At 40.4% G+C, this 23,766-nt stretch overlaps 1 protein-coding gene across 1 annotated transcript in view; it reads left to right on the top strand.

The window, feature by feature from the left end:
- Positions 1–23,347, top strand: part of TGFBR2 (transforming growth factor beta receptor 2) — a 76,394-nt gene extending 53,047 nt beyond the window's left edge. Inside the window, exons 4-7 of the mRNA XM_020808050.3 lie at positions 7,194–7,993; positions 9,560–9,701; positions 19,115–19,242; positions 21,606–23,347. Of these exons, the coding sequence (XP_020663709.2) occupies positions 7,194–7,993; positions 9,560–9,701; positions 19,115–19,242; positions 21,606–21,785 (1,250 nt within the window). The 3' untranslated portion in view covers positions 21,786–23,347. The remainder of the gene's footprint in view (positions 1–7,193; positions 7,994–9,559; positions 9,702–19,114; positions 19,243–21,605) is intronic.
- The last annotated feature ends 419 nt before the right edge of the window (positions 23,348–23,766 follow it).

Consider the following 23,766-nt stretch of genomic DNA (forward strand, 5'->3'; position numbering starts at 1 on the left):
ATTAAATATATAATATACTTTAGGTCTTTAATTCATAAGGTCAGAATAAATTGTAGGTTCCTTGTCATCACATAGCAACAATATCTCAGCATCAATACTGGGAGTATTTCCAAAAAGTCTATTCAGTGCCTCCTTCCAACATTTGGAACCCTTCCAGCTCTACCTCTAATAAAGTATAACATTAACGTTCCAGATCAAACAATGTTCCAATTCAGTCATTCCTGAACTACACAGTATGGGTGCTACAAAAGACTACCACATGCTAAGGCCAGCTTCAAGCCCAAAGATCCCAGTTACTAGGAGCAGAGTCATTGTGTCTGAATGATTCATTGTTCTGGCTTTGTCTTCTTGTGGTAAGTACAGACGAAAAGTATTCTGTGCCCAACACATGAAGCAAGCTAAGGGTTTAAACCATGGAAACTAATTCCAGAACATGTGGTGATAGCTGTCAGCTTAGATGACTTTACATGGAAATTGGATGTAAGAGAAGATTAGGCCATTAGTGACCTTAGTCATTATAGTTATATGCTATCTCCACAATAAAAGGCAGTCTCTGGAGAGCAAGACAGAGAGGGCTGTTATCCTTACTGTCCTCGGAGGCATCCAGTTGGCCATTCTGGGTAACAAGATATGGGATTAGGCAGGCCTTTGTTCTAATTTAGCAGGTTTGCTCTTGCATATGCTGCAGTGGATCCTTTGATTAGTCCCCTTGCAGAAATGCAGCAAAGAATTACATGTCATCAAAGAAAGTTTTCTGTTTAATAATGCTACTGTTCTGAGATTGGTTCTCTGTCTGTCTGTCTGTCTGTTTCTCTTTCTCCCCCTCCTTTCTTCTTATGAATTAATTTGTGTCATTTATATACCACCCCATTAGTGTGTGACACTACAAACACTATACTAAAAATGGTGGAATTTTTTTAAAAATCCAGTGTATAAATTCACCAATATCATCCAAAAACAACAACATGAAGCCTGACCCATTAGAAGGTTGCAATCTCTATTAATGTATCAGGCTAGTTAAATATTAGATGTCCCCTGCCTCCATTGTATTATCCTCAGGATTTCCTGTACTGGTGGCCTTAAAAACATTGCAGTGCCATGTATCCCAAGAAAAGTCAGGTGAATTGTGTGTATCTGAATTTCACTGTGGATCTTTTAAAAAGGGCAGGGGGTGGCAGCAAGAAGAGTCATTCAATTAAGATGATAACTTTTGTCCTCCAAGAGAAACAAGCCTGCAAAAGTTGGTGGCTGAATTCTGTAAAGGGGCAAGCAGTCTTTCCCCAGCTGACACATGGCATTGTTTGCATGGCAATCTTAGCCAAAGTCTAGAGGCAGCTTTGTTATCAAGCTTTCACAGAAGAGCTTTCAGTAACTGCAGATAAACTGTTCACGTATCTGAACAAATGAGTTGAAATCCACAAAAACGTATGCTATGATAGACATGTGAGAATGTAAGGTGCTACAGAACTCTTTTGGGTTTGGGCTGTAAACTATAACTAATATCAGCCAAGCAGTGATGTTCAGAATTTGTGCAGGATCAAACTCATACGGAATATAAGAATTATGGTTAACCTGTGTGGACTGGGACATAGTACTCTGTATAGAGTGATTTATTTGTTCTAGAAAATTAGCAGCAAATTATAGGAGATATGCTAAATGTGCAAATGTCACATGTACATAAATGTCTTCTAAATAATATACCAACACTTATAAAGTGAAGTTTGGGTGCTTCCTGAGAATGCTCGGGAAGTTAAATTTATCACAGCATTTACTTCTGTCATACTACCGTAGCACCATTGAGAGTGTCCTAACTTATGGCATTCTGGCATGGTTTGGGAGTAGCTCTGTAGCAGACAAAAAAGCTCTACAGAGAACCATTAAAATTGCCCAGAATATCATCGGGCTCCAGCTACCAACCCTGGATGACATCTTCACATCCCGCTGTCTGAGGAAGTCACACAGCATCCTGAGAGACTCTTCCCATCCTGCTTATAACTTTTTTGAACTGTTACCGTCTGGCAGAAGATATAGAACAATTAAGACTCGGACCACACGTTTTCTAAATAGTTTTTATCCTAGAGCTATAATTGCAATTAATAATGAGCTTAAAGACCACCAGTAGTGAATAATTAGTTGGACTGTGTTACTTGGCCTGAGGTGTAGATGTTTGTATTTTAGTGGGGGACTTCTAGTGGGTGGGGAGTGTTTGGGGAATGTTATGTGTGTGCATGTGTCTGGTCTCTGGGTGTCTGTGAATTTCGTTGTATGGTATACTGTGTATATACTTACAATGACAATAAATTATTATTATTATTATTATTATTATTATTATTATTATTATTATTATTATTATTATTATTATTATTATTATTATTATTATTATTAGAATAAACAATCCATTGTAACCCATCACATTCATATTGCACACTGTTCACAGTGTATTTGCTTATTTATTTACATTTCTGTCCTGCCCATCTGATAACAAAGCACTACTCTGGGGGCTAATAATAAAGGAAATAGAAACTATAATCTACCCACAGTATAACCCCGTAATTGATAAAAACCAACAACAACAACAAACTCCTAAGGCAATGGCAAACAAAACTCAACTAGAAACACATGGGTCTGCACGAATATCAGAGAGGGAGGATGTTATCAAAGGCCTCTTTGAAAAGCTCAGCTTTCACACATTTCCTGAAAGTCAGAAGGGAGGGAGCCTGCAAACATTAACAGGAAAGCCCATTTCCTGGTACGTAGTACAGTGGACCCTCGACTTACGGAATTAATCCGTATTGGAATGGTGGCTGCAGGTCGAAAAGTCTGTAAGTCGAGTCTCCATTGACCTACAATGCATTGAAAACCGATTAATCCCATAACCAGCCGTTTTTGTTCCATTTTGGCTTTTTTCTGGTCTGTAGGTCGATTCTCCGGCTGCAAGTCGAATCTAAATTTTGCAGCCAGAGAAGTCTGTAAATTGAGCCGTCTGTAAGTCGAGGGTCCACTGTAATGTTTTGGGCCTGTCTGGAGGTGACCACTCACAACTGCAAAGCCTGGGTACACTGGATGTCCTGGGTAGATTATCTTAAGGAGAGATGTTCTAACAGTAATTGTATTTTTATAAACAATTGTAGTTTTACAGTTTGATAAAGCATGATCAAATGATACCATAGACCTTGAGTGTAGGAGAATTGCCAGTTTCATTAAATTCAATAGGACTTAAGCAATCTAACTTGTCTGTTGGGATTGTCCCCTGAAAAGTTATGTAGGAGATAATTTATTGTCAGATAAGGTATCTATCTGTGGTTCATTCACTACCCTTTAATTTAACGGTGGCCTTCCCCTACTATAAATCCAGATAAGCAAGATAATATTAATGGAAAACTTTTCTTTGCCAACATTTCCTACTGAGTTTTCCAAATAAGTTCCAGTTAGCAGCAGGTTGAGAATTGGGATGAGTATCATTTGGACTCACTTGAATATTTATTCACTGTAAGTATCTTAATGTTACAGGCAAAGCTTACACCATCTGTGAGTTAAAAGTCTTACCATTTAAATCAAGTATATTTGGACTTGAGTAATTCAGGCCTTACTTAGGCTTATTTCTTTGTTCATCCTTTCTTAATGTGATTTCAGAATTGATAATTTTATTATTACTGTTAAGTTCCTGTTCTTGTAAGGGTGGGATTTGCTGCTGGTTCTATGACAGGGGATGTGGGGCGCAGGGAGTGTGGCCAGTTGTTAAATTTAAAGGCAAAGACCACAGACTGAGGCAGCCATGTTATGAGCGTATGGAAACAGCAATGGCTAGTGCTTCCCACAGAAATGGTTTGTAATGTCTAGGTCACTTCTTGTAGCAAATGGAAAGTCCTGCTGGTAGCCCAGCTGATATGTACTTCACAATGCAATCCTAGACAAGTCTACTTAGATGGCCTGTTGAGTCCTCTTGAATTGTGTTAGACTAAGTATGAGTAGGATTGTAGTCTTAGTGTTGCAGATAAAGGTAAAGGTTCCCCTTGACAATTTTTGTCCAGTTGTGTTCGACTCTACGGGGCGGTGCTCATCCCCGTTTCCAAGCCATAGAGCCAGCGTTTGTCCAAAGACAATCTTCCGTGGTCACATGGCCAGTGCGACTTAGACACGGAATGCTGTTACCTTCCCACCGAGGTGGTCCCTATTTATCTACTTGCATTTGCATGCTTTCGAACCACTAGGTTGGCGGGAGCTGGGACAAGCGACGGGCGCTCACTCCGTCACGTGGATTCGATCTTACGATTGCTTGGTCTTCTGACCCTGCAGCACAGGCTTCTGTGGTTTAGCCCACAGCGCCACCACGTCCCTAGTGTTGCAGATACTGCTGGTCAAATGTGGCCATTAATTTGCACTTGAATTAATTTCTCTTTTTTATTTAAAATATTTATGCCGCCTTCTTCTTTTGACCTTTGAATCAGAACAGTTGGCTGTTTTACTGTTCCTGATATCACTGCTTAGCTACTTTTGAAAGCTTCAAATGTTAACTGCAAGCATTCTGTACTTTCTCATGTCCAGTGTGAGAGCTTCCTTCTCGTAAAATGACATACTTCTTGAAGCATTTTTCTCTGTAAGACAGCATCTGGATAGGAATTTCTCCAGTGAGAACAGAGGAAGCTGCCTCATACTCTAGGTCAGGGGTCTCCAAACTACAGCTCGTGGGCCACATCCAGCCCGCCTTGCCTTTTTATCCAGTCCAGTGAATGCCACAGGCTCAGGTCTATTCCCTTCAACCCATGTGCATGGTTGTGCACACACAGGTGTGCATATGTTCCTTCTGCCCTCAAAAATGTGGAAAATATATAATGTGGCCCTCATGCTGAAAAGTTTGGAGACCTCTGCTATAGGTAGACAAATGATGGGCAACAGCTCTATAAGGTTTCAGGCAGCCTTGACCCCAATGTAAGGTTCCTGCTATTTCCAATCCAAGTACTAATCAGGTGAAATCTTGCTTAGTTTCCATGACCAGGCATGTGCAGAGTGGTATGTTTGCATTGCCATTGTGTATATAGATGCTCTGAATATAGTTAATGGAGAAAATTATGATGATTTTGATTCGAGGGCAGGGGAAATAATCCACTGGCAATTAACTTCTTTCTTACACACTGTGCAGTGTTTAGAATTTATGATACGATCAGGCTTGGATAGTGAGCTATTCCTGGGCAAGCCCCCCCCCACACCACCCAATTGGTGAAGTACTACGGCCCAACTGCTGCTTGACAAATGGCATCAAGACAGTTCATAAAAACCAGAGAGGAGAATTATGAAGCAGCTGGTGCACTGAAATCTCATGCAGCCTGGTTTAGACTGTTGAAGCTTTCCATTAAGGAACTCCATGCAAAACATATGACTATTTTAACTAACACACTAAATGTTTGGTACTTGCCCTGAATAAAGATGCCATAATATGTCAGATAAATGTTAGGGCGTTTTGTTTTGTTTTTGTGGGTTTTTTGGTCTTGTCTTTGCAGAATGCACAATTTTAGAGATTGTACATCTTCCTTATTATGAATCACATTTTCACCAAGTCCATAGCCCTCCACCATCCTTGTTGACATGTACTCTTTGCATCTAGCCCAGTTATTCTCTTCCTTCTTAGGGCATCCACCTGTTTCTTCACTTGGTAATGTCTCTGGCAGTTTATAGGCACCTGAACCAAAAAGGTTGCTGTATTGAAAAACAACTCCCAGAGTTTTCCCAGACAGCATGACCAATGGCCTTTTGACTGAGAGGATTCTGGATATTGTAGTTTTAAAAATATATTTCCAATTATGTCTCTTGTCCTTTGATAAACAAAAAAGTTGGCACTGTTTTCCTTTCACTCTTGTATTTTTGTATTGTGGTATCTCATTTTATGGTGTAATCGCATTTTTGGCAAATTTAAAGATGTTTACTTGCTATCACTTCAAATACTGTAAAGTGATTCTCTTGCATGCTTTGAATGGTTATGCTTCTCCTCTTCCCCTCCACTCACCCATCTTTCAACCTCTGCTGAAAACAGAGTTGGTGCAAAACAATACAAGAATTTGATTGCACAAGTCAGTCATTCCATGGTGACAACTAGGTCTATTGTGTTTCTCGCTCAGCTGAGTGAAGACACGTTTCACACAGTGGAAACCAATCATATGAATTCTTTCATGTAGCTCTACTGGTCAATCTGGAAAATAAAAATATTGATGGCATATTGTTTAGGTCTAGCCTAGATTTCTCAGGGATAAAGAAAAAGGCTTTTGAAACATAGCCCACTTGTGCCATTTTCCCCTTTTGCTAGGAAGTGTTAGAATCCTATAATCCCCGTACTAGCAGCAATCAACTGGGCTCAGAGTTGATCAGCTACAGTTCATTGGTCTAGCTAAAATAAGAAACTGGGCCAACTCATACATGTGTCAATATGTACTTGAAGAATTCACAAACAAGCAAGAATTCCTGATCTTCCTCTCATTTGAAGTTCAGAGAAGGTACAGTAATTCAGCATTGCCTGAATTGGGTGGTTATTGCTGTTTAGCACAGTTTATGCCAAGGATAGGCAATCTGGCTTCCTCCTGAGGTTTTCAACCATATTTCCCCTATTTCAGGACCATTGGACATCCTAGGTGGGGCTTATGGGAGCCATAGTCAAAAACACCTGAAGAATATCTGGTTGTGTACCACAGTATGGCAGTGTATTTTCACATAGAAGCACCAAGATCTGAAAAGCTGCTTTAACTGGGCCCATCCAGTATGCATCTAGCGATGTTTTCAAATAACATTTTTGAGACATGGAAATTCAAAACCCCACTTCTGAATACAGTGTTTTATATTGTTAGTGTTTTATTGTGTACAATGGACCCTCAACTTACAGACGGCTCGACTTACAGACTTTTCGAGTTACAGACTTCTCTGGCTACAAAATTTATATTCGACTTGCAGCCAGAGAATCGACTTACAGACCAGAAAAAAACCAAAATGGAATAAAAATAGAATAAAAACCACTGGTTATGGGATTAATCGGTTTTCAGTGCATTGTAGGTCAATGGAGATTCGACTTACAGACTTTTCGACTTGCAGCCACCATTCCAATACGGATTAATTCCTTAAGTAGAGGGTCCACTGTATTGTTTATTACTGTATTGTCACTGTACTTCTGTATACATACTTCAATCACTATTTGTATTCCCTTCTTCTAGGTTACAGCTTCCCTTCCAGTGACATTAAAGGTGTGATCTCTAAAGTTGCAGTAATAAGCCTCGTCCCATTGCTTGTGATTGCCGTTGCTGTTACTGTTATCTTTTACTGTTACCGGATTCAGAGGGCAAGGAAGATGAACATGTCATGGGAGAAAAAAAAGTCCAGGACACATAAAGATTGCAGCGATGTTTGTGCCATGATATTGGATGATAACGGCTCTGACATTAGTTCAACTTGTGCAAATAACATTAACCATAATACTGAGCTGTTGCCCATTGAGCTGGACACCCTGGTAGGCAAAGGACGGTTTGCTGAAGTCTATAAGGCTAAACTGAAGCAAAACACCTCAGAACAGTTTGAAACAGTGGCTGTCAAGATCTTCTCCTATGAAGAATATGCCTCCTGGAAGACTGAGAAAGACATATTCTCTGACATAAACCTGAAGCATGAGAATATTCTTCAGTTCCTAACAGCTGAGGAACGCAAGACAGATCTAGGCAAGCAGTACTGGTTGATCACTGCTTTCCATGCAAGAGGAAACTTGCAGGAGTACCTTATGAAACACATCATTAGCTGGGAAGACCTCTGGCGATTGGGTGGATCTTTGGCTCGAGGGATTGCCCATCTTCATAGCGACCATACACCTTGTGGCCGACCAAAGACACCCATTGTCCACAGAGACTTAAAGAGCTCTAACATATTGGTCAAAAATGACTTAACGTGTTGCCTGTGTGACTTTGGGCTGTCACTTCGACTGGATCCTACTCTTTCTGTAGATGACTTGGCCAACAGTGGGCAGGTGAGCTTCAGGAGGAGGAGCAGTAGAAAACTCAAAGGCTAGTATCCTACAGTGGTGCCTCGCTAGACAATTGTCTTGCAAAACAGTTAATTCGCAAGACGATGGGTTTTTGCGATCACCATAGCGCTTCGCAAAATGGTTTTCCCTATGGGCGTTTTTCGCTAGATGATTTTTTAGGGACGGTTTTTCGCAAGACAGCGATTTTGACAGTTGGGTCCGTGCTTTGCAAAATGGTTTTCCTATGGGCGATTTTCGCAAGACAAGGATTTGCCCCCCCATTGGAACATTAAATAGGTTTAAATGCATTCCAATGGGGAACCACATTTCACAAGACAATGTTTTCGCAAGACAGTGATTTTCGCAGAATGAATTAACATCGTCTTGCGAGGCACCACTGTATTACTTAACTGCAGAGTGGAAAGGAAATGTGCAAGTATCTTACATGCTCCAGCAGGTGTCTTGTTGCACACTCATTCTCACACTTGTGAAGTTGGTCACACAGTGAAGAACCTGGTGAGGCATGAGGAAACTTACATGATTTACCTTATGTTTTGTGTTTAGAAGCAACAGGACATTAACCATGGGTTCTAAAGCATGACCTGGCAAAGCCTTCCACTACGATAGATTGGAAATGTTTGCAGGAGAAGACTCTAGTCATGGCAGGAGGGCCATACAGTATCCTTGTAGACAAAAGCTGCTCCTCTGTGTCAAGACAGTGGACATGTTTTGTAACCACCATAACAGTATACTAAGTACTGCTCTTTTTCAGTCTCTGAAAGGAATTGCAATAGCTCACTCTTAAGGCAGAAAAATAAGGGGACTGTGAGCCATCATGAGGGAAGGACAATTAAACTTTCTTTCTGCCCCTTTCTCCCTCCTACTCAAGACTTAGTTATACCTTTGTTTAATATTTCCTCCTTCACCTGCAAAGCTATCACCTAGATTTTGTTTTTTTTGTTATGATGAAATATTTGAAGGGAAGTGTTAACAGAGTGAATAACCCTGTTAAAGTATTTGTAAGCATCTTAATATGGGAGAATCCGGGTTCTGCTTCACATGCAGAAGCTCTGTGGGTAGAGAATTCTCTCCTCTTTGGACTCAACAGTTTCAGTGTGAACAAAGTGATGACAGAGGATGTTGGCCTAGACTGCACCCCTCTTCACATGGTGAATAAATATACTTTAGACCAGTGGTCCCCAACCTTGAGCCTCCAGATGTTCTTGGACTACAGCTCCCAGAAGCCTTAACCGCCAACTCTGCTGGCCAGGATTTCTGGGAGTTAAAGTCCAAGAACATCTGGAGGCCCAAGGTTGGGGACCACTGCTTTAGACCACCTGAGTAGGGCTGGTGTGTTATATTCAAAGTGCAAAATTGTCATATTTATTTATTTATTTATTTATTTATTTATTCATTCATTCATTCATTCATTCATTCATTCATTCATTCATTCATTCATTCATTCATTCATTTAACTTATATGCTGCCCACTCTACCCAAAGTTTTGTGAACTTCCTAAAGATGTTGCCCCATCTGAAGTATTTTTCACTGTTTTCTGTATACTGACAGGTTGGCACAGCAAGGTACATGGCTCCTGAAGTCTTGGAATCCAGAATGAACTTAGATAATGTTGAATCTTTCAAGCAGACTGATGTGTATTCCATGGCTTTGGTTCTGTGGGAAATGACATCTCGCTGTAATGGTGTTGGAGGTATGTGTGATGGGCAGTCTTAAAGCTCAGGGGTATTTTTATTTTCTATAGGTGCCATTAAAAACTATTGGGTTGTACAGGTTGCAGCAGGTTTTTCCCCATATGTGACTGATCTATGACATTTGAACTTTGCCCCTTTCTCTGGGCAGCTCAGAGTAGTTTACAACATGGTTCACTAGTGGTCTCCCATCTAAGCAACTTCCAGGGCTGTCTAGATCTGCTTAGCCTTAGGAGCAGAACACTGCCAAGATGCTATCCAGGCCATGTTTTGAACCAAAATCCCATAATCTGGTGCTCTCCAGATGTGTTTCTTTTCAGCTGGATGCTGAAATAACGTTCAGGACATATAATGCCTCGCATTTGCTAGTGTACCAGCTGTGGCATCTCATAGTCAGGAATCACCTGGCAACAGATGTGCATTTCGATAACTGGATGAGATTACTACTGTGCATTATAAGCATGCCTGACACTCATGGCAAATAGTGGTGAGCGAGTTATTTTCTGCTTCTTGGGCATAATTTAGTTTTTATAATCATTTCCATGGCTTAATGTGCAATAAAGTTGTGGACTGTACAGATGGCATCTTCCCTCCACCCATAGATCAGATTACATGAAGTGGTTCATCTTGGAGAAGGGAAAATATTCTCAGCTCCAAATACGAAGCAACCAACATGAATTTGACACAACTCCGGGAGGCAGTGGAAGATAAGAGGGCCTGGCGTGCTCTGGTCCATGGGGTCACGAAGAGTCGGACACGACTAAACGACTAAACACACACACACCAAATACGATATCCAGAGCAGCCAGGAGTGTTAAAAACAACCAGGCCTTCAAAAGATAGAATATTCAGCCTGAATCCATCCTCCACGTTGTAAGACTGTTATGATTGACCACTTTAAAACGGTAATGTAGGGTTAGATCTCCATAGATCTATAGCCACCTTGGGTCCCATTATTGGGAGGAAGGTGGGGTATAATAGAATGAGTGAGTGAATGAATGGATCCAGTTTTTAACTCTTTTGTCTGCCATTATCGAGAACCCAAAGCATCCTGTAATAGCAGGTGTCGGGAAGGTACGGTCCTCCAGATGTTTCTTGATTGCCCCTTGACAAAGACAATGGTGAGGAATGAATGGGAATTGCATCTAGAGGACCAGGCCTCCTCCATCACTGTCTAATAAACTAAAATAAACTAGTTCAGACTTATCTTTGGTCAAATTATTCACTCAGTAAAACAGATAAATAAAATTTGAGATTAACATCAAACAAGTCTTTAATTTTATAAAGAGTGTTCAGATTCCAGTCTCGTAGCATCTGAAAAGGAATGAAGATGCAATTGTCAGAGTTATACTGAAGTGTAAAAAGTAATAATTTTGCTTAAATATTGTTATTATGTGTTATTATGCCACTTTCAATTTGTGGAGACCCTATGAATTAGTGACCTCCAAAACGTCCTGTTATGAATAGCCCTGCTGAGGTCTTTCAAAGCAGAGGCCATGGATTCCCTTATTGAGTCCATCCACTAATCATGTTCAGTCTTCCTCTTTTCTCATTGTCTTCCATGTTTCCCATCTTTATGGTCTTTTTCAGACAATCTTCCCATGATGTGCTCAAAGTGTGATCGTCTCAGTTTTATCATGTTAGGTCCTCTTAAGAATTCTGACTTGATTTGATGATCTAAACCACTGGTTCTTAACCTTGGGTTACTCAGGAGTTTTGGACTGCAACTCCCAGAAGCCTTCACCACCAACTGTGCTGGCTGGGGTTTCTGGGAGTTGCAGTTCAAAAACATCCGAGTAACAAAGGTTAAGAACCACTGATCTAAACCTCATTAATTTGTCTTTCTGGTGTTTCATGGTATCTCTAAAGCTCTCCTCCAATACTATGCTACAAAAGAATCTCTCTTTTTTTTATGCTAGCTCTCTTCACTGTCCAACTTTCACATCATATATAGTAGTCAAGAATGCCATAGCATTTTGCTCAGACCCCATTACCTAACCTGTGCATGCATGCATGCAGGCATGTCCAAAGAGATCTTAATTCTTTCTTTTAAACCTCTGACATTCAGGGATTATGCTGAAGAAACTTAGGTTTGCAAGAAGTTAGTTCAGACAATTGTTGAAGGTTTTATAACCCATTGTTTATAGAACTGAGAATTAGCATAATAGCCGTGATACTTCTTCATCCTTCCTGCTCTCTTATCCCCCAGTGCCTTCAAGGTAAATATCCTGACTTGTGCTGAGCCAGAGTGTACCTTTACATCCAAATGGGGAATTATGAGACTGAGTCAGGGTCAAGGCAGGGAGAGGGAAATAAAATTCCAGCTAATGTTTTTTTCTCAGCATCATAAACCACGATGCACATCAACCACCATTTATGAAGCCTTATATGATTGTCCAAACCAGGGCAATCTGCTAGAAAGGTGTAGATATATATAAATATTATAGTGTTGCACAGATTGGCAAACAATTTGGAGCCCTAAAAAGTATTTCCTGGTTTTCCCACTTAATATTTTTTTATTTTCATACCTTTCAGAAAGACACTGAAATGCAGGTAGGAATGGTCTTTTCTTGTCTTCCGTTCTGGAATTCTGGCTTACTGCATTCCACAGGGTTTTTTTAAGGCATTAATGAGTTGTTTGCTCAGGAAGAATGTTTTATCCTTGCGGATTCCTGAGTTCTTTTCCTGTTCCTGTTTGAGCAAACCAGAATAATGTCTAGGGAGAAAACCATCAAATCAGCAGGTCTGCTCAGGAAGTTACACGAGTACAATTAATATAATCAGGAAAGAAAAGGCACGTACTGCTTAAGAAAAGGGTAAAGTTATGTACAGATCTCTCCAAAAATGAAGAAGACAGATACATGGCAGAACCTAAAACTCAAACTGTACAATGCAAGTGTGCAATGCATGTATGAAACAGAACAGTGTTTGAGAAACTGCAGCCAGAATCCTATCATCTTGTTCTCCTTGTGCAGTGCTGTGTTACATGGCTGATGATGATAGTAGATTTTCAATATCTGCACAAGAAGGCATCCATTACCTCCTTGCTCAAGGATTATACCAGTTAAAAACATCAGTGCAGTAACATTCTGGAGATGACAAAATATTTATTTATTTATTTATTTATTTATTTTATTGCATTTATATGCCGCCCATCTAGACATAGTCTACTCTGGGCGGCTCACAACATACAAGATAAAAACAATTTAAAATATAGACAGTTTTACACAGATAAAGACAATATGATATAAAACATAGTATAGTAATTTTACAAGTTTAACAATTAATTTAAAGCAAGCAGTTTAAAGCAAGCAGTCTCAAGATGGCAAGAATCAAAAGAAGAGAAATAAGAAATAAGAATGACTTATTTTGACTGGAGGGAAGGCCTGCTTGAATAGCCAAGTTTTCAGCTGGCTTTTGAAAATGCCCAGTGAGGGTGCTAGCCAAATTTCGGTAGGGAGGGTGTTCCACAGCCGAGGGGCCACCGCCGAGAAGGCCCAATTTCTTGTTTTTTCCTTCCGGGCCTCCCTCAGTGTCAGACCGTTTAGGGCTTTATATGTAATCATTAACACTTTGAAGTCAATGCGGAAACAGACGGGCAACCAGTGCAAAGCAGCCAGAGTGAGGGAGATATGTTGGTGTTTTTTCACCCCACTAAGAGTTGCAAGGCCAAAATTCTGTTGCTTAGTGTATTAAATTGCAATAGATTAGACCCATTGAATCAGTGGAGATTTAGTGAATTGACTCCTCTGTAAATTCTGTTGGTTCAAATGAGCTGACTCAAACTGTGGTTTACTATGCAAAAGTAAGTTGCATTTAGTATGTCCCGTTTGCATCAATGGAATTTTTAGAGGTGTTGACTCACCAAATCTCTAGAGATCCCCTTTGATTCAATGGGCTTACTCTATGTCAGTTTGCTGTACTAAGCAACAGGATTTTGGCCAGTATGTATTTAAAAATGGGGAGTGGGAAGAACAATGTGGATTTTTTTATGGGACGAAGAAGGCAGATCAACAGTGACATGAACATTGTGCTTGGTTAGTGAAGTAATACAGTGGTCATAATCCTGTCACTTACACCTACTGGTGTAACTCCATTGCCATACATTTTAGTGGCAAATTGCCACCAGTTAAAATGTCAGCCCTGATTTTAATAATCCGAAAGTCATCATGTGACTTGGCACACAAAAAGAATAATGCAACTGACTTCGTATCTGGCAGAAATTTGCTGCTGAAATTTACTTGATGGAGTTAACACTGGCATGAATAAGTAATAGGCTTCCAGCCAGGGGTGTTGTTTTTAAGATAGCTGTTTTTAAAAAATGTTGTGTACATTTCTGTAAAAAGGGCTTATAAAGGTATTTTGTTTGGCAATAAAATAGTGAAGTGTGCAGGTGTTTCTATACGTCTTGTGGAGCAGAATGGGTGTGAAAATTTCCTGGATGCAGTCTTCATAGTATCTTAATCATTTGCAGACAAGATTTGTTTGAAACAGAAAAGAGAGAAAGAGAGTTGGATCCATACACTAAAGCTGTAAATAGTACTGTAGTTGCAAGTGAAGTTTTGGCCTGAGAAAAAAGAACCGACTCTCACTTGATGGGCTAAAGTCTGTGAAGCTTGTATATGAGAAGGAGAGTACCGTTTGCCTAATGTTTCACTGGAGTATAATTTAGAAGTCATATTTAGAAAGTCAGCAATGCTGCTTTTGGGAAAGCTTAAGCTGCTCCATTGCCCTGCTAGCTTGGTATTTCAGTCGGCACAACAGCTGTGTACCAGATGTTACACTTTCTGAGAAATATAATTTCCACCCAAGCATTTTGCCTTTGTGCTCAGCATGGGTACTGTGAGAAAGGAAAGCACAGAGAGCGTTAAGTGATCTGACAGCCCTCTAAAAGCTGCTGATTTTCAAGCCCTTTGTTGCCAGTACATGACATCAGTCAGAACCAGCGAGGTTACCAGGGAGTAATTTGGAAAATACCTTTCAAAATGGCCTCTGTTCCTTCAGCCGAATGTCACCACTTGAAAGATTTTGCAAGCTCAACTAAAACAATGTCTTTGGTTTAAATATAACAGTACAGAAAGAAATGGTCTACAGTGGAAGCAAAAAATGCGTTGTTATTTTAGGGAGCAGAGAGGAGAAAAGGCTCAATATTTCTGAAGGAGAATGCTTCTACACTTCATTTTCCAGGTGTTCAAAAGCTTGTGATGTTTGGCTATAAACCCACACCTAGCTTCTTATTGCGGCAGTGGACATTGGGTCAAATTCAATGGAAACGATGAAACTAATATTTTTCTCACTCTCCACCTTGAGATACATGTCCTTTTTTAAAAAAAGGCCAGGGGGGTTAGGAGGGCCCTTAATCAAAGTTTGCATGGAAATAATTATGGGAGGAGCCAATACATACAGTAATTAAAATTTGTAGCAGTGAGGAGAGGCATAATCATGTTTTTCCCCATATACAGTAATTATGTTCAAGGTGGGGTGCTACTGCCTCCCCAATGAACTGCTTTTCACAAAAATAAAATTAAGCATATAAACTGTTAACCTATCCTTGGTTACATATACAGAGCACTGTACTGATTCTAAATAAGAGTTATGTAGAAGTAATGACTGTGTGCAGGTTTTCAGATTTTTTATTTTTATTTTTTAAAGATATGGTTATTACCTTCCTCCCCATTCCCATGAGAAGAAAACTTTGTACAGTACTTCTCAAATTGCCATTTTTGGTGTTCTTCTAGTCACATTTGTTTCCTTAGACTGTCCCCAGAAAATATAATTTGTGTCAGTGTTCTAGTTTTGTCACACATCCTTTCATGTCAAAAATAGATAATGAGGAATTACCTCACCCAGACTGCCTGATACGTGGACTTATCAGTGCTCAGCAGCAAATCATGTGTTTGGTGATTGTATGGTGTCCATTACAACAGAACCTGACCACAAGCATATGCAATCATTCTGCAAATGCATAGAATTCATAAAGGCACATTTAACATCAATAAACACCAGTTCTGACAGAAATCATAGTAGGATAGAACCTCTTTTCGTCAACCAGAAGGATTTAAACATAGAAAGAAAACACTAAAACACAGTAAAGAAAAGGTTTCTAATTTGAGCAGCCTGTTTTCTGTATTCTTCAGGCAATTCCATATTAATGCTACTGTTAATTTTTCTAGTGTTATTCAAACACTATAGATTTTAATGAATTATTGAAGGCTAATTTTGATTTATTGCTTGGGATGCAGGACACCAGCAGACCTGTGCCTTAATAAGACAGAAACCAGACATTTATATTTTTGTTTGAGATTCATTTGTAGCTGAGGAAGGTTTCTAGCTCATAATATCCCAGCTTCAGACCCCAGGACTCCCAGGTAAGACTAGAAGATGACCCTTGTCTTGAAATCCAGAGGGCTGCTGCCAGCCAGTGTAAACACTAGTGAGCAAAACGGATGGAGGGGCTGACATATTTCAGTGTCCTTACAGCTGTGGCAGCAGCTTCTCTGCAAGCACATGTCCACCTGTATCTATCATTATTTATTTTATTTAAAATATTTTACCTCACCTTTCTCCTTAAGAACCCAAGGCAGCTTACATCATTAAAAGGCAATATTTAAAGCTTAAAAGAGTAAGTATACAAATACTAAAAATGATCAAACAAATATCACAAAACATAGTAAATAAAAGCAACACCAAAATCACATTCAGACTAGTAAGGCATAAACATCCATTAAAAAACTCCATTTCAGGCAGGCATCCTGTTATTAAGGGAAAGCTTGCAAAAGAGAAAAGTCTTTGCTTACGGAAGGACCGCAAAGATGGGGCCAGTCTGGCCTCCTGTAGGAAGGACTTCCAAAGTCTAGGAGCAGACTTTGCTCCCACAAACCCTACAGACCTTAATAACATACTGTAGAGGCCTGGTAAAGTCTCTGGAGCAAGTTTTCTGTGTGTGCAGCTAGATGGCCAAATTGTCCCAGTTGTGGTATGTCATCTGGCATGATCCCTGCCTCTACTGGTTAGATCCAGAAGCAGCCTAAACCAGGTGACAGCTAAGCCATCCACTTCAGTTTGATCCTGGCAATCACACACGGCAGAACCAAAATAGAGTGATCCTACCAACACTAAAAAAGCAGTAGCCCCTGCCAGGGAACCAAAAAGGTGCAGGTAGGAATGGATCAGGAATGAGCTGGTTTGCAGTTGCACCATCTGATCTCACCCTGTGTCAGAGGCAACTGCAGTAGTCTCTCTCTCTCTCTCTCTCTCTCTCTCTCTCTCTCTCTCTCTCTCTCTCTCTCTCTCTCTGTGTGTGTGTGTGTGTGTGTGTGTGTGTGTGTGTGAGTGAATGAGAGAGAGAGACAGAGAATCTAGGCACCACTGCAAGTAAGTTGGATTTGGACCTTCAAATAAGGTAGTCTCACATGTTTCTAAGAAACATCAGCCAAAAAATGCACATTTGAGCTTTAGGATGACTTTGTCAATATAAATTACTTCAGGATTGCAGCCTCCATTGTCTTGATGGTTCAGCTGCATTCCTGAGACTACCTTTCATCTTTTTCTTTTCCTGCATTCCCAGTTCCCATCAGTTCTTTCCTTAAAAAAAAAAAAACATCAGAAAAGGCCAATTACTTATATCTCTTACAGTCCCAGTGATTCATTAGGGTCTGAGTCAATTTTGCATATGCTTTCAAAGAGAGCAGGATGATTTCTGTGTTATATGGAAATCTACTCTAATTGCTCCCCTTCTGCTGAGTGGAGTAGGTAAAATTCTTCTATGTAATTTTTAATACAGTTAAAAATTCCCATGCCATTTTGCCCTGTGAACAAGGCAATATGGGTGAAAACCAACATTAAAACTCAAGTGTGTGTAAACATGTTTGTGTTCCATTAGTCTCCATTTAGTTTTGATGGCTGTTTTGGAGTTGAACAACCTTTCAGGAGGATCTCCAAAACCTCTGGTTCATCATTTCTCTGAAGACTTCTTCGCTTGGAGTTCAGTAATTTAAGGATGCGGCTTTAATTTGTCCAGTGAGGGTTCTGTCTTGGCTTGTTCTATTTTAGAGTTCAGTTAGTTAGTTTACTGCACCTTTCCTTTAGTGAGCTCCAGGCAGCAGATATGGCTATCTTCCTGCCCACTTTATCCTCCTAATAACCTTGTGAGGTAAGTCAGTTTGAGAGAAAATTGCTACCCGAATGTGAGGTTTTTTTTTTAATTTGTTGAGACTTGAATTTGTTTCTTCCAAGTTCCAGTCCAACAAATAAAGCCAGTGTTGTTTATATATCTGGCTGTAGAGCCAAAGGTTGGAAATCCAGTTCCTCACTGTGCCTCCTTGACAAGGGCTGGCCCTGATGATCCATACAATCCCTTTCAGCTCTACAGTTTTAAGAGTATTGTATTAAACATGACATAATTAGCTGTATATCCTTCAGATAGAAGGCATGTCCTTATGGATAGATGAGCTGAACAGTTGCTGTGGATATCAAGGTGATGGAGTACAAAGATGAACTTGATGCTTGTTGACTGCTCTGTGTGGAATGATCTAGAGCACAAAAAATAAATAAAAACAGTTGCCAATATTCATGTGCACAAAACTCTTAACTGCAGAAGCTGCTGCTGCTGCTATCTGACAAAGTGCTGGACATGTGCCTGGTGAGGAAGAGTTGGCATCTTGTCAGATTAATCTGGCAGCTTCCATAGCTAGAACTCTATTTACTTATAAATATTGACCAGGATACTGTCCCCTCTCTTATCAAGCTCTACAGATTGTCTGGATGCTAACTACAAAAAATATGGTTCCTGGAAAAAATCAGTTTCTATCAGTTAGCTTTGTTGTATGTTTCTTTTTCAATGTCCAAGTTGTTATCATTCCTTCTAAATAAAAAAATATAAGAATAGGACTTTTCTTTGAGGTAACATTATGAAACACTATGAATGCTATTGACACAATTGGAGAAGACTACTAAAGTGATGGGGTGGAGTAGAGACTTGCAAGGCACTCCATAGTCAGGGTCCTATTTACTTGGAGAATGCTTTGAGGGTTTGAAGCCAGACTCATATCTTGGCTTCTTACCAATCCAGTACATTTTGGTTAGACCAAACACCATTTTGTGTGAAATCATGTGTCTAAAAATGCAAGATTCCACTAACAGACATGAATTGGGAGAAGTGCATCTCATTGGGTGAAGTGCATTCTGTGTTATTTGTCAGTGCATCTCATTTTAAGGTAGATAAATCAATCTTAGACACTGAAGAAATAAATCCAGAAAAGGAAAGCTGGAATATTATGCTTTTTCTTTGGTCAGATGATAAAGTCCATGAGCAGTCAGTAGATTCTGTATCTGTCATGGAGAACAAAGGCATCTCCATGTAATCTGGGCCTGCAAACCTAACCAAGGATCTTGTGTTTGTTTCTTATCTTGGCAGAGGTGAAAGAATATGAGCCGCCCTTTGGTTCTAAAGTGCGAGAACATCCTTGTGTTGAAAGTATGAAAGACAATGTTTTAAGGGACAGAGGACGACCAGAAATTCCTAACTCATGGCTTAACCATCAGGTAAAAGCATCAGCTTATATTGCCAAGCTGTTGAGAGAACCAGTCCCACAGAACTTTATCAGGATTGCAGGGAAGCCAAAGTTGTTTTTTTGGACCACACGGTACAGTCATCCAAAACTCCCAGAATCCCCTAGCCAGCATGGTTGAGGCTGGTTGAGGAATTCTGGGAGTTGTACTCTATATAAAATATCATTTCCCAGTTCTATTTGCAGTTTTATATTTCCTTGTACCATCTGCATTTTCTCAATAACCTATTTCTTGATAGATGCTACAACTGCATTTGCACTGATAGGTATGTTTGATTGTACTCACCTTGCATAGCATAACCCCAAGGTACTTAAGGCTACTGCCTGATCAGTTTAGGGAGTGGCCATGTCAAATGTTAGAGAATGGTGCACTGGGAATCAACCAGAGACTTAGCTAGGGTGAGGCAACTGGAGCTTTGACCAAGGATGCCAAAATTTAGGGGGCACCAAATATTGCTGCTGAAAGAACCTGAGCCCACCACACTGAGTGCATAGACTGCCTCCAAATGCTCTTTCCCAGGTGGAAGGAAACACAAAAGATACAACTTCAGTGCAAAATTGGTATGGCTGTCACAGCCCACATTGGCATTCCTGCCCATTCTTCTATCCTCTCCCCTTGTATACCAGGCTCAGGTGACCCAAGCTTAACTGAGAAGGCATCATTATTCCTGCTGCCAAAATTTCTAGTTACTGGTCCAGTATCAGTCACTGGTGTTTGTTAGCTACCTTTTGTGAGACTCTTAGTACTCCAGCAAAACACCAAAATCTGCAGCAGTTGGTGTTGTATCAGCTTTAATATATTCATATTCTTTATCTGTGTTTGTATTTGGTAATGTACCCATTATTCATAATACTAGAATGGATTTTACACAGTACTCCTTCCACTCCCTTCCATTTCCTAATGAGATTTGTTGCACTAGTGATTTTCAAGTTAAAGTCTAATATTTAATTTAACTTTAATGTCAGTAATTTCAATGCAAGGAAAATGAATATTATTTGTACACTTCTCAATATGATTGTACCATTGACATCTGTCATTGTTGCCCATTAGGTAAATTATGCAACAAATACAGAACCGTGTGGTGCTTATATACAAACCCAATAGTTTTTTCCCCCTTAACCCTACTTAGTAATACTTTATGTAACCAAAAAGGAGGAGCATTTATTCCTTATAATAGCTAAGCATTTGCTACGTAGGTTCTTCTGTTGACGTTAAAGAGTACATACTTTAAGGGTGAGATTTAATAACTTAATCAGCCTGATGCAGAGGTGGGCAACTATGCAAGTGCCTGTGAAATAAAGGCCTGCAGGACATCCAGTCTTAATGGGGCTGGAATGATAGAATAAGGTTGATAAAATAGGGGACCAACTGTAGAGGTCCCATTATGGTGTGGCTGGAAACTCTGTGGCCCTCTGGAAGCACATGGAACTCCCATAGTCACTTCTCATAGGCCAAGGTTGCTAGGAGAAATAGTTCATCATTATCTAGACTAGGGGTCTGTAAGTTCTCTGTCCTTGCCTTATGGGGATACTTATACTGTTGATAATTAGTGGAGCCACCTTCCATGTACACAAGAGAAATGCTAGTTCCAATTTGGGGCAACCCCACCCAGGCAACACTCTCCATTGCTTCATTCAGGGTAGTTTCCCCTGCACTCTTTAATAGGGTACAAGGAGCTAGCAGAATCTAGACATTCTGCTTCCCAGAATTAACTTTCCAAGTTTTAGGAGATTCTTGCTAGCAAAACAGACATGCAGCTTTAAATCAGGTGGGGTTTACTTTCAGAGATTCAGGGAATGCACACTTCCTGCTTCAAAAGAGCCTGTTCCCACCAGAAAACATAGAGAGCGCCTGAAACAGGTGGAATTGCCTTGCACACACTCTAGAAGGTGCCCAGGGATTGTTTGGTTTTTTAAAACAAAACTTTGGGGGAACAGATTGCTGGGGACACGTTTGGATCCCATATTGTCCTCATGCAGCCAGTGAGGCAAACTTTGGCCACCCCTCCTTTGTAGCAATGTTTACTACCAAAACTATGCCTTGTAGGATTAAGATAAGACTCTTGATCCTAACCCATTGGTTCATTCCTTATGATTTTAAAAAATGTTCCTTTCTCAGACTGAAAACGTAGGATACTAGTAGATGTGACAGGCTTTTGCGAGTTTAGTATACTTTTGCTTCCCATAGTGTTACTAACCTTTTTTTAAGGGCAGTCAAAGTGAGTACATTTATATACTTCCAAGATTTAAAACTGACTGTATTGTGGAGTCTCCCATTCACCCACTCACATTTGCAGTTTCTGAGTGGGTGTTCATTATTTCCTCTCTGTCTCACAGGGCATCCAGAAAGTGTGTGAGACTCTGGTCGAGTGCTGGGACCACGACCCTGAGGCCCGGCTCACGGCGCAGTGTGTAGCCGAGCGATTCAATGATTTAGAGTACCAGGACAGACTCTCGGGAAGAAGCAGTTCAGAAGAGAAGATCCCTGAAGAGGTCTCTGTGAATGGAGCCAACTAACATCCGACAAAGACATGAGACTTGCAGGAAAGAGAGGAGGCTGGCCGCTCTTGTGTTCTGGGTGTGCAGCCTGGGAACAGGAAGAGGCCTTGTCTGTACACTCTGTGGCACCGGCGATCTCACCTTTTCCTCTCCATAGCAGTGCTGGAGAGAAGAAAATTCATTTTACAAAGAAGCTGTGGGCCAAGTATCATGTCAGGACAACAGCTTCTTTGATCGTGGCATAGGATAAAAGCTACCCAAGCAAATGAGAGTGTACAAAATGCTAATTGTGTTTGCACTTTATCGATGCCTGTATATGTATAACTATGGAAGAGCAATTTTACGTATGTATATATATACCTATATCTATACACACAGCAAAGCTCTGTGAGGAATCTTCCAGGAAATAATAGGAAAATCCTGTAAGGGATTGCCAGGATATCCACTGTCTTACCAGCAACAAAAGTGCCTTATTCATGCCTGCACACGCACGCAGACCAGAAAACTGTAGCAGTACACTGCAAAATGCTATACATAGCTTCACTACTTTTTTGGGGGATGAAGAGGTCACAATGGCTAGAATTCAGCCACTCATTACAGCTTTTTTTTTTAAAAAAATGCACAACTCTTTAATGACTGTTCAGCTGGTTCCTGAACATTTTAGAATGTGGAGGTTTAGGGGTCTGTTGCTAGCCTGATGCATTTTTCCCCCTTTCCGTCTTCCAAACCTCTTTGAGGTTGGAAAGTCATGTAGTTGTTTTTCATCCACGCCTATACAGAGGATTGTTAATTCCTCCCCACTTTCTTTGAACATGCATTGGATGTGAACAGCCTGCGCACACACACACACACACACACACACACAGAGAGAGAGAGAGAGAGAGAGAATAAGTTTCCCTACCTCTCACCCCATTCTGCAAAATCAGGAAGGACCAACTGTAGTTGAAACAGATGTTTTATATTTGCTGTGCCTTCTGACGAAAAAAGAGAGTGTGAGAGAGTAGACTTCTGCTCTCCCTCCCTTTCTGGGATCAGTAACATCATGTCTAGTTTCTTGAGCCCTTAAATTCACACTTGATTTCATGCCTGGCAGAAAAGGAGGGGCAGCTTATGAATGTCTTCCAGAGTGTCTGGAAATCTCTGATGCCGTGGAAAAGGTTTTTGCCCTGTCTGTATAGGCAGGCATTGTCTTTAGGATCCGCCTTTAAATGTGCATCGTAGCCAAGCCTGGCTGCAGCCCTTCCGAACTGCTGGCACTGTGAGCACATTCTTCAACCAATCCCCACAGGCATGGCTTACATTCTTTTAGTCTTCCAAAATATTTAGCTTTGGAGCTGGCCTCACAAGGAATTTTAAATGACAGAGTTTTGACTGTCCAAGTTTTCTTGCTAGATTGTCAGACTCCTTGGTTTGTCTCATGTCTGAAGGCCTGCAAACATAGCTTCAAGTGCATTCCAGGCTGCCTCCTTGTTTTCTAACAAGAGACCATGAATTGGTTGCCAGCCATCGTTAAACTTACTCTCACCAAAAATGACCTAAAAGATAGGTCTTATGTGGAAATATTTCGTCATGCAGGTCAAGTAGCCCACCTGTCCCAGAGCATTTGCTTTGTGTATCCAGTAGGAAAGAAGAAATATATTCATATAGGAATTTTAAAAAATGATGGTGAAAATATTTATTTTTTTAAAAAACTGCTCTTTGCGTCTTCTTTATATTAAATTTCCTAGAAATATTTAAGCATTACGTGGGGAAGACTCAAGAAAATGGAATCCAGGTTCAATAGCAATGGGCTGTTTACTCAACTGTGGAGCTGCTGGCAAAAAGCATCGGTCTAGCGAGGAATATTGCTAAACTGAGATAGGATCTACTGACCTCTAGTGGTGTTATGCAGATTAGCATCCTTGGAAAAGCTGCATAGGAAAGGAAAACGGGGAGCTTTATAGCAGTGGTTCTTAACCTTTGTTACTCACGTGTTTTTGAACTGCAACTCCCAGAAACC

This window comes from Pogona vitticeps, chromosome 6 (assembly GCF_051106095.1).
Source record: "Pogona vitticeps strain Pit_001003342236 chromosome 6, PviZW2.1, whole genome shotgun sequence".
NCBI classification, from domain to species: Eukaryota; Metazoa; Chordata; class Lepidosauria; order Squamata; family Agamidae; genus Pogona; species Pogona vitticeps.